The sequence below is a fragment of the Sturnira hondurensis genome, unplaced genomic scaffold, assembly GCF_014824575.4.
Source record: "Sturnira hondurensis isolate 20B ecotype Veracruz unplaced genomic scaffold, ASM1482457v3 Scaffold0007222, whole genome shotgun sequence".
Classification (NCBI taxonomy): domain Eukaryota; kingdom Metazoa; phylum Chordata; class Mammalia; order Chiroptera; family Phyllostomidae; genus Sturnira; species Sturnira hondurensis.
The window spans coordinates 1,302,116-1,313,773 of record NW_028079853.1 but is presented as its reverse complement, the minus strand read 5'-3'; the positions used below and the strand labels follow the sequence as shown (position 1 = coordinate 1,313,773).

Genomic DNA, 11,658 nt, shown 5'->3' with positions numbered 1-11,658 from the left:
TTCCGTGATGCTGCCAGACAGAGGTGGCAGGGCAGTGAGTGACAAAGTACCTCCACCCCAGGCTGAGAGAGGAGGAAGAGTTCAGTTCCTCCCCCTGGCACCAGCCCCTGACAAAGCAGGAAATAATATTAAATGAAAATAATTTATACAAAATGGTTCATACAAAGCTGTGGAAGAGGGAAAAGGTGCCTCTGTGAGAGACTGAGATGATTGGAAGGGTCAGGACGGGGGAAGATACTGCCACCTCTCCTAGTCCCTAAAACAGAGCCCTCCAGCTGCCCAAGGCCTGGAAGGGGACTCTGGCAAGCAGGGGAGGGCAGAGAAGGGCCAAGGGGTCCTCAGGTGGCCAGGCTGGTGAGCAGGGAGGCAAATTTCAGGGCCTGCTCTGCCTGCTGTGTCACACACTGGGCCATCTCTGAGGCTGAAGACCGGGAGGAGTAGCTCAGGGCAGCTCCGTAGCCCACAATGCCTGGTGCAGCGCTGTACCTGCAGCCCTGATCTGTGTTGGCAAGGACCGGAGGCTGTCAGCCAGCCCGGGGTGTTCCCAGCAGACATCAGGGGGTGAGCAGCCACCATCACCCACTTGCCATGGGGCGAGAAGAAGCGTGGGGGCTGCTTGGACCAGGTGCTGGACAGCAGGGTTGCCTACAGTGCTGAGTGGTGGCTCTGGCGCTGGCCTGCATAGAAGCACAGCAGCTGTAGGTCTCCAGTGGGCAGAACCAGCTGGTCCCCCATGGACAGGACTTCCTTCTATGCCCGTGGCCCCGCTCCAGCAATTCAGGATCCCAAGGGCAGGCCTTACCCAGGGGCCTAGATATCTGATAATAATGATTAAAATAAATACTAGACACTCTACGGGCTTTATCTCTTTTAATCCTCGCAATAATATCATGAAGTAGTCAAGGCTATACCCATTGTACAGATGCCATCGACTGAGGTTACTTGACTTATAAACTATAAAGTCCAGGACTTAGACCTAAAAGTTGTCTGACAGCAACATTTGTCCCAATAGGGGGACATAAATCCGAGGCAGCTGTTGTTTGCCACCTCAAGATTGCAACCAAAGGCAGAAGCCCTTTACATAAAAACGAAAGCGAAAGATCTAGGCATCAGCCTGCTGCGTAGGGCAGGCCGGCAGTGGGGGCGGGTGGAGCTGAGGGCCACTGCGCCCGGCTCCCCGCTGCGACGTGACAGTCTTGGGGACCCAACGCCCGAACCCTCCTCCCCGCCTGCCCGCTGTCCCGGCAGGAGGACTTGCCCACCGACTTGCAGGAGGATGTACGGAGCCCGAAGAGATCTGCTCCTCGCCCTGTGCCCGACAGCCCGCCCCGCTACCCGGCGTTCTTTCTCGGGGAGGATGGTGAGGGGCTCGGTCGGTGGGAGGGTGAGGAGGGGGTGACGGGGCTGACCGCCCGGTGCCGGCGGGACATTTGCAGCTCAGGGCTGCGCACAGACCCCACGTCCCTCAAAACCCTCTCTTCTCGGGAGGCGCTTACCACCCCGACCGGCCCCAGAAGGGAGCAGACGACAGGGCGTGTTTTCCGTAGAATGTCTGAGCGTTTCTCCCTGAAATTTTAAAAGGTTCCTTGTGAATTGGGAATATTGGCCCTTTATCTTTGAAAAATGTTATGAATATTTCCTTTCTTTCTGTCATTTGTCTTTTGAGCTTGCTTATGGTGGTTATTTTCCCACACACAAACTTTTTACTGTAGTAAAATTGACCCATCTTTTGTCTCATTACATCTAGACTTTAATTATAGTCTTAGAAGTTTTCTCCTACACCCAGCTTATCATGCCTCGTGCTTTTTTCTGTTCTTAAAAAAAAAAAATTTAGATCTCTGCTACACTTGGAACTTATTTTTGTATATGGTGTGAGGAATGGGTCTAATTTAATCTTTTCTGAGTGGGTATCCCGTCGTCACAACGCCCGATTAGGCAAATCCATTTAAATCCCTCCATGCTGATCTCTAGTTTCTGTTTCATTAGTCGGGTTTGTTAAAAAGATCAACACTGCCTCAGTCACTTGAGTTGCAACCATTCTTACACACCATGTTTTCCTATGTCTTTGGCTGTTTCTGGAACTCCTGTTCCACTGACCTGCTCATTCATTTGTTGCAAAGAGACTTTGTCCTGCATTTTAGTGTCAGGGGATGTCAGGCATATTAATGCCAGGGCTAGTCCTGGCGTTAATATGCCCGACATATTAACATCGGTGTTTTCATATCTTCAATGTTTTCTCAACTGTTCTGTGTGCTTGTCTTTCCTGGTGAACTTCAGGATTGACTTCTGATTTATGTTCAGCATAAAAAAAAATTCATTGGAATTTTCATCAGGATTTCATTAAATTTATGAATTAGATTACAGACAGCTGACATCTTGAGATGGTGTTGAGATCTTCTGATGAAGAACAAAGGTGGCCATTTCATGCACCCAAGTCTGCTCATTCTGTTCAGGAAATTTAGGAATTTACCGCCTTATGGGCCACTTCATTAATTTATCAACCTTCATTTGTTGAGTATCTGCTATGTTATAGATTTCTTTTAATTTTTATTGTTTTGGTGTTTTATGTGACTCCATTTAAATTGCTGTCTGTATATCTTGTTTCATTAGTTGAAAAATTTTCACTTTGGTACGGTTAGTTAAATAGATATAGAACTTGCATTCCACTACCACTGGGGTATGTAAAGGTAATATTTTTTACATACCAGGGGTTAATATTGTGTTTCAGTGTTAATTATGAAGTATGAACTGATGTCTAATTTTCTTCATAATGAAAACTAACTTCCCAACAATATTTATTAAGTTACAATTTATCTCTCCGTTTTCTTGTTCCTCTTAATACTTCATATGTTAAACTTGTTTTATATAATTTTTTTTAATGTCCACAATTTATAATACAGAAGCCAGAGCCTTCTCCCAGATTGAAGTTTATAAATTCTCCATTGGTTTGTGAGGCCAGTAGGCATACTTCTTTTTGTCTAACTTGGTTTCTGGGAAGACTTCATTCAAATCCTCTCTGGTCATCTGATCAAATGGAATTATGTTCCTCATCTTCTTCAGCACTTTCTCATATCGCTCGATTCTGGCCTTTGAGAGAGACAAAAACTCAGCACAGCTTTTCCCATCTTCTTGTTCTTCAGCATCCACCAGGGCACTGTATTTATCCTCTGGCACAGGAACCTTCAGGGCATTAAACTTCTCAAAGTCGTCTACCAAGCTGGCTTTCACTATATTGGCCTTGTAGTAAGCCCAGTCAATAGCAGGGGGGTTCTCAGGTAGAGGAGCCAACCTAGAGGTGAGGGTCTCATTCCAGGATTTCAGGGAGTTAGCAATGGCTTTCTGGTTTCGGGGTATTATCTCCCCAAAAGCTACCCAGTCAATGGCTTTCAGAGCAAGTTTCTGCCCAGCCATCTTGAGATCCTTCACCAACCCCAGCGCCCCACAGTCCATATGTTAAACTTTCTGATAGATTAAGGTTTATGTTTGGAATTTCTATTGTACTCTTGTCGTATTATCTATTCTTAATTTAGAACTATTTAGTTTAATAATTACTACTTTAAAATGCATCTTTAAAAAGACTATTTTTAGAGCAGTTTTAAATTCACACAAAACTGAGCAGAGGATGCAGGGAATTCCCCTCTACCACCTTCCGTTTTTAGAGTAGTTTTAAGTTCACAGTAAAATTGGCCCTCTATCAAGGGTTCAAAATAATGAAAAATGGAAGTCTCTATTCTCTCATAATGTCTATGAATATCTGTCATACTCAGTCTTGGTGAATCTGCAGCATTTTTGAACCTTGGTTACCTCTGTAGATTGCCCTTTCATGATGCAATCACAGAAACTTCTTTCTTTTCAGTAACAAGTTGTAGCTCTATTAATTCATGTCAGCGCTTGGGCACCATCATTTACTACCATGTTTGTTACTTTTGTTCTCCTGCAATCTGGTGAGTAGATCGGACTTTACGAAGCATAATGTTTAACTAGAATATTTCTAAAAATAAGGCAATGAGTAAAATCTATTATTTTCCAAAGTATTTAAAACATCAGCAAATAATATACAAACTGGAGCATTTCAAGTGTCAAATCAGGTATAAAACTAACACCTGAAGTGTTTCTCTCTGCCTCAAAATTGCTGACTTGGAAGACCGCAGTACAACAGTGATACTTTTCAGAAGAGTAAAGTGGATGAAATGGAAGTGGATGAAATAGATGAATTTCCAAAAGCCCCTTCATAGTCCTCCCTGTTAGTTGCATTTTATAATATCCTTTAAAAACGGTATTCATTTAACTTCTATCAGGTTATTTTGAATTGCTCATGGTACCATTGTTTGTATTTGTTGAATCTGTAAGGGCCAGATTTTTTTCAGAAAAAAATCTCTTCTCCAACATAATAATGATCGTCAATGGGAAAACCCAATTAACTTTATAAAACTTCACTGCAAAGTAACCATGAATGGAATAGATATGTTTCATTAGGTGAGGGTCAGCTCTGTTGCATTCATGAATGTCTCATCCTTCAGTGAGCTGCTTGACGGTGGTGCCAGTTTAGGGAGCAGACACACCGTATTGCAGAATCCCATTAGTATCAAGATTTCTTCCTGTGCCAAGTATTTTGTCTGAAAGATATTTACCTTTCACTTTTCATTTTTTTAGTGGTGGACACCTACTTGTCCAAAAAACTTGCCTTCAATGAAAGGCTCATCTTTGTGTTTCCCTATTATGTGTTTGGACACAGCCTTGCATGGAAGAAAGAAACCCTTGAGAAAGTTGCTGGCACATTTCAGGTGGTCTTGGATCCTCTCATGTGGAAGGAGCTTACAGAGAAAGCATCACCTGATTCGAATGAGAATTTATAAAAGGGAAGGGACTACTATGAGGTATCATGGCCCCAAGTCAGCTGTAAGAGGCAAGAGGTAACACACTCAGGTCTGCAGCCACCCGGTTCACTCAAGGAAGAACAAAGGTTAATGTCATCAAGACCTGGAAAGGAGATGTTTCTAAAATAATTTTCTCATATCATGTCTAAATAACAAGTCGCCAAATTGAATGTGAAGCCAGCACGGTATGGGGGTACATAAAAAAGAGCATAGAGGATGATAGGATTTTGATTGACATGTTCAAAGAGATGGTCGTAATAATAGGTTGTTTGGAGGATGTGAAAAGAACTGTAATACAACTAAAGAGCAGCCTGAACATGATGACAGAGAATGTGGCTGGTTCTCCAGGAAGGGATTCTAAGCTTCACTTCAGTGCTTTGAAAGAGTCTATATCCAAGGAATGTTGGGTGTGGGAGATAATTGACAAATCTGTCACCATCAAAGGAGAGTGCAGAGTGAAGAACGACAGTCCCTAGCAAGTGAAAAGGGTTGCTCGAGAAACCCATTACCACCCTGTCTGCAGCTTTCTGTTTGTTACAGAAACTAGAGTGTAAAAAATTCTCCAAGACTGAAGCAAAGAAAATTCATGTCCTTTTTGAGTTAGATCTGACAGGGGAAATACACTTCATTACATGGGTTACTACTGACCAAATGATAGCTGTTGCCTGTGTTGAGAAAGATTTTGAGACCGTATCTGGGTTCATTGAAAAAGAGTGCTGATAATGGGAATAATGAATAATGTCTGTGAATAATGTCTGTCACAGGTGCAGGGGGTGGTGGGAAAAGGTGACATGTGACGTGTTTTCAACATTCAGTTCCTCTTCTCATTCAAGAATTCAAGAGCAGATTCAAGAATTGTGTCTTTCATTAGCTAGTAGTTTGACTTTGAGCAAGTAGCTTTGTCTCTTTGCAAACCAGTTTCCCTTTGAGGAGAATGAAGCTTCTGTGCTCCAGGATCTGTGTTGACTCTTTAAATTTTAAAATTGTATGACTGATGACTAGTCAAACTACTAATGCATTATTGTGGAGGGCTTCAGAGTGTGTCTTACTGTGGGTTCCCCCAGAAGAGGACCTGAGACAAATTCAAGTGCAAGTGATTTAAATAGGAGAGTAAAGGACACTGATGGGGTGTGCTATCAACTCTGTTACCACTTAATCCCACTGGGGAAATCAGTGTGAGTCCTATCTGGGAGGCAAGGCTGCTGGGAGACTTCTACACCAGCTCCTGACAGTCGTTGAATGAGGGCTTGAGGACAAGGGGAGGGCGGCTTAATTTACCTCCACTTCCTCTCTGATTCCTCTGCCACACTGGCAAGCAAAGCAGACTTTGGCACTACATAGAGAAAGTCCGCAGGAAGCCCTTAAACAGTAAGAGCCAGGGGAAATGGACCAGGTCTGCTGGGCTAGGATTCTTGGGGGAATAAGTAAAAGAGCTCATTGGCAGTTGGGGTATGAAGTACAATCAACACTCAAACATTGTGATAATAAATTACTTGCTTTGGCATCTTAGGGTTGATTATGAATGGAATTAGAGAAGTCTGTGAAATCTAATAGTTATTTTTTGTTTGGATATCTATGAGGAAAGTCTTCAGGTGAAATTACCTGGTAATGCATTTTGCTGCTTTCTTCACAGTCGGACAGATGGAAAGATCGCCTTTCAATTGGAAATGTTGTAGCCTCAAGCCAAACCAAAGAAGGTCTGAACCTTGTGTTAATAAGTGGAGACGTTTCATATTTCTGTGTAAGTGGTGCTATTTAGTAAGTCTATGATGGGGTCTTATTAACTGGTTCTGTGATTAGATGTCGACAATTAAGTTCATATAAGTTTGAGAGGTTAAATTCACCTGAGGTTCGTGCCGTGCTATACTTGCCATCTTCTATATTCTACTCATGTGGAGAGATCCAAGTTTCACCACAAAATGGGTTGTGCAAAGCCACCTCTTTTATATTTGAATAAATTATCTTGACCTTCTCTCAACCCAGTTCTGTCTTCTCCCGTTCCATCAGCATTGATTGTGTATTGCATTATAACATCACCCTTCGCACACACACCCTGTTGCTCCTGCCTGAGCACTTTCCGAGACACAGTAGGAATGAGGAGGGGGAAAGTTGACCAGTGTAGGTACTAAATGCTCAGCTAGGCTCTTACCTGCCCCTCTCCTCCCACTGCTTCCTTAGCCTTAGAATCATCAGTTAGCAGGCCTTGTGCTCCACCTCTAGTTGACATCTATGCAACTCAATCCGCACTTCAATTCAGTCCCCTGGAAAACTTTTAAACCTACCAGTGTCCAGTCCCCACCCCTAGAGATCCTGATTTTAATTGGTCAGGTGTGTGTTCTAAGTGTCAGGAGTTTTGAGAGCATTCCAGGTGCTTCTAATATGTTGCTAGGTCTGAGGATTATTATTGATTTGGAGTCTTCTTCAGGATTCTATAGCCTCCACCATTTTGGCACTTGATATTGAACTTCCGATGACACACATTTGAGAATAATGGGTAGAGACCCTTCTGAGAAATTTAGAGACTCTTATGGATTGTGAGCCACAGGAAATATTCTTTGCTTTTGCAGCAGCTACCTACTGTCTTCATGTTCTCTAGAATAGAATCCTTAGACTGCTTTGTCACATGGCTTCAGGACTTTGTCCTCAGATCTGCCGGTTAAGAAGTTGACTATCATCATTTTACCCAGACTTGATCCGACCCTAATCAAACTCAAGAGACTCATTTGTAAAATAGAATTGTATTTATTTAATTTGTAATGAGAGAGATAACTGCCGTGGCTAATGGTAATAGTGAGCTCTGTAGATGACTATTATGAGACTGCTTGGTGAATATAATCAGACCAGAAAAGAACTGGATGACATGAAAGTACACTAAGTTTCTTTATCACTCTAAAAATTGGCATAGTGTAGCGGTTAAAGCCAGTACCAACAGAGTTCAAATGCCACTCTACCACGGATCAGTCATTAATCTTGGTTAATATCTCCTTTATGCCTCAGTGTCCTTATCTATAAGTATGGATGATGATGCTATTAAAATTGTTGTGAGGTGTAAATAAAATAGTTCATATAAAAGCACTTAGTACCTTCCTGGCATCTAGTAAAGACTTAGAAAATGATATCTGTTATCCTTATCCATTTAAAACCCGACACTTTAAATCTCACCTCACCCAATTACTACTATAATCTAATTGAGAGAGGTATTATTTACCCTTATCCTATAGTCGAAGAAAATGAGCTCTTTCCACAACACGGTGTGTTGGCTGATTGTTAAACCCTTGTTAACTCACATCAGAGCACCTAGTCTCACCATGGGATGATGCTGTATAAATTTTGGAACCCTCTCAAACTTTCCCTGTCCAGTTAGATTCCGAGCCTCTTTCTGCCGTGCCTCTCATACACACCTCTTCCATCTCATTCCCTTAGTACTGGCCTTGCCTCCTTGCCCTTAGCTTTTCACCCTTCAATCTGCCCTCTCCATTGCTGTTTAATGCATTTTCCAAAAACACTGTTTTATCAGGTGCTCCCTACCGCCTACAGGATAAAGTCCAGAGAAATGTGGATTTTCAGAATCCTCTATCACCTGGCCCCAAATCTCTTCCCAGCCCTGTCTCTCACCATTGAAACTTTTCTTTAGCCAAATTGGCCAACTCTCTGACTTTCCTCAACTGTACGCCTTTGCTTAGATAGCAACCCATGTAGAAGGCTTTTCTGCCTTCTTTCTACCTGTCCTGGTTATATCCCTTATCCTCTTTGTAAAGCTTTTCTAAACAATCCAATCTAAATGATACCTCTCTTTTTTGAAATTCTATAGCAATTAACAATTGCATATTTAACACAATTTTTTATCTCTTGAACTGACTTATACATTAAGGCTATTTTTTTCTACATGTTATTCTATTGCTTCCCCAAACTGTGTAGGAATCAGTAGGTAGAGAGTGAGCCTGCGAGTGGAGGGAGGTGAGAGTGGACTGGATCTGGATTTTTTGGAAGACCCACTCCCTCTTGTCCCTGCATGGAGCTTGTTGGGCCTAGACATTAGTTATGTTAACTAGCCTCATAGAAGATTGAGGTGAACCCACAAATGCTGTTTGTTAACTTAGTGTGAGAAATAGAACTGTCATGTGGCCCAGAGTCCTAGACACCTTTTAATTTACAATGAGGAAGAGCTCCCCAAGGAACCAGAGTACTCAAAATCCTCATGATCATAGCGTTCTCCCTCCAAATTTGAACACAAAATTAGAATAAACACGGTGAGATGAATTGAATATCTAATGTCTATTGGTGTCAGGCAATGACCCCATCTCACCGAAGAGGTGCCCTCAGTACAGACATTAGAGAGCTCAGTGCCTCTGGACAGGCCCGACTGGACACTGCCTACCTTCACCCCAGCGGCCTTCCCTTGTCTGGGCCTTTAGGACTGCCCAGAACCCCCTTCAGATGGGCCCATTCTTTGATTCTGTATATTAATAAAGTCAAAACAGTTACTCAGGCCCTGGCTGGTGTAGCTCAGTGGATTGAGCGCGGGCCTGTGAACCACATGATCGTGGTTCAATTCCCAGTCAGGGCACGTGCCTGGGTTGCAGGCCAGTTCCCAGCAGGGACACACGAGAGGCAACCATACATTGATATTTCTCTCCCTCTCTCCTTCCCTTCCACTCTAAAGATAAATAAATAAAAAATCTTAAAAAAACCCCAGTGACTCAGTTCCTGCCAGCCTAAAGACAATTCTCTCTTTTCATCAGCTTCTTTCAACCTTTGTTTTCTTCTCTCACTATATTTCTCTTTCTGCCTCTGCCTTTTACTTTCACTTTTGGGTTTTTTTGTGCCTCCATCTCTGTTTTAGTTATTTTGACAGCTCTACTCTGACTCATAACATGTTGACTTGATGGTAGTGGGTGATATATTTCCTTAATTTTAAGTTTTGTGGCTCATCTCATCATGGTGTCTAAGTACTAACAACAGGGTGTGAGCTCCCTGAGGGTAGGGCTGACAGGTCTGTGGAAGAGGCACAACATATCTGATATGTAGCGCCCCCCCCCAATACTTAGCAAGTCATTGGTGCTCAATAATTATTTATTGATTCAACCTCTAACAACTTGTTGCTGTTTTCCCTAAGGCCGATGTGATCGTCAACACTGTTCCCACGGATCTTCAGCTTGGAGGAGGATCACTCTCTCAGGCTCTTTTGCAGAAAGCTGGCCCCATGCTCCAGAAAGAGCTAAATGCCGTCAGACAGGAAACAGAGGAGGAAGTGGGTAGCATATTCATGACAAGTGGCTGCAGTCTGGACTGCAAGGCTGTGCTCCATGTTGTGGCTCCAGACTGGGATGGTGGAGCTGGGTCTTCTCGGCAGGTAGAAAAAGTCCTTAGCTCTCCATTTCATTTGATAATGTTGGTAGTCTTCTGGCATGGTATAGATCTGTGGTTCTCAGCCAAAGTGAATTCATCTCGGGGCGGGGGGACATTGGGCTTGTTACAACTGCTACTGGTAGCCAATAGGTAGAGGCCAGGGATGCTGCTAAATCTCCTGCAAAGCATATACTGGACCCCGTAACAAAGAATTATGTGGCCCAGGTTGAGAAACCTTAGCATTTATTTAACCTTGTTTATTTATTGAAATCTTCATGACCTTCCATGAAGAGCCCATCACAGCTACCACTTACTTCAGAGCAATCAACCTATAAAAGTAGTAACAATCATAGAAATTCTCCAGCAATGGTGTCTGAAGATTATATTGGTGTGACCAACCTTCAGTGTAGTAACTAAGAAGTGCAGTCAGAGCTGCGGCATAGAATGAAGAAGGACCAGTGCCCTTCTTTTGGTGACTTAATTTTCACCTCTATACCTAGTTTTATCCCTGACTTTTTTTTCCAGAATAAAAAGTAATATATGTACATCATAGAAAATACAAAAAGTCCAAAACCAGAAATCATAATCCAGCCATCTAGAGATAACTTTGATGAACACTTTATTGTATTTCCTTTGCTTTTATGCATATTTATTTTTAGTTGAGATTTTCTTGCAAACATTCATAATCTCGCTTTTTCTTTTAACGTAACATGAACACTCCCTCATAGTGTTTAAAAATCTTTGTAAAAATTAATTTTCACCGCAATGAGATACCACTGTTTATGAAGCCATTTTCGTACTGTTGGACACTTCCCCTCCTGCATGAGTTTGAGTGTCTCCAGGAATCCTCTCCCTTCTCAGCCTCCCGTCCTGACTCCCAAGCCAACAGCGACAGAGAGGGCCTGGTCAGGGTTGCTGGAGATACAGTTCTTTCTGTTTTCCACCAGCTTGAGCCCTAACTTATATAAATGTATTTCATACATTTCAGATCATGGCAAATATAATCAAGAAATGTTTGACGACTGTAGAACAGCTGTCTTTTTCATCAATCACATTTCCCATGATTGGAACAGGAAATTTGGGTTTCCCCAAAGCTACATTTGCTGAATTAATCCTTTCAGAAGTGTTGAAATTTAGTAGCAGTGCGTGGCTGAAAACCTTACGAGAAGTTCACTTTCTGGTACATCTAGATGATGACGAAAGCCGTCAGGTATGGTTACATATCTCTTCCTGTCATCTGACAAGCTAACCTAAGTGCAGTCTGATGTCTTTGTAGATCTATAAGTAACAGCATTTTCTATTTCTTTGCCCATAAGTGTTGGTTGCTGATGGGGGTTGTCACGTGGCTTAACTATGAGGTAATACTGATAACACATACAGTCCTCGACAGTTTGTCAAAAGGCAAGATAATTTATGATAAATATATTCTTAG

The 11,658-nt window shown here is 42.5% G+C and overlaps 2 protein-coding genes across 5 annotated transcripts in view; one reads left to right on the top strand and one right to left on the bottom strand.

Annotated features, from left to right (window-relative positions):
• Positions 1-1,016: 1,016 nt before the first annotated feature.
• Positions 1,017-11,658, top strand: part of PARP15 (poly(ADP-ribose) polymerase family member 15) — a 31,230-nt gene continuing 20,588 nt past the window's right edge. Inside the window, exons 1-4 of one of the 4 annotated variants that reach the window (XM_037051479.1) lie at positions 1,017-1,360; positions 6,499-6,618; positions 9,994-10,230; positions 11,215-11,436. In XM_037051479.1, the coding sequence (XP_036907374.1) occupies positions 1,277-1,360; positions 6,499-6,618; positions 9,994-10,230; positions 11,215-11,436 (663 nt within the window). In that variant the 5' untranslated portion in view covers positions 1,017-1,276. The remainder of the gene's footprint in view (positions 1,361-6,498; positions 6,619-9,993; positions 10,231-11,214; positions 11,437-11,658) is intronic. The other 3 variants (XM_037051478.1, XM_037051476.1, XM_037051477.1) reach the window with 3 other exon arrangements.
• LOC118990744 (ATP synthase subunit d, mitochondrial-like) lies at positions 2,860-3,442 on the bottom strand. The gene has a single exon (XM_037051480.1). It carries the CDS (start codon positions 3,409-3,411, stop codon positions 2,929-2,931), a length of 483 nt encoding a protein of 160 aa, XP_036907375.1. The 5' UTR covers positions 3,412-3,442; the 3' UTR covers positions 2,860-2,928.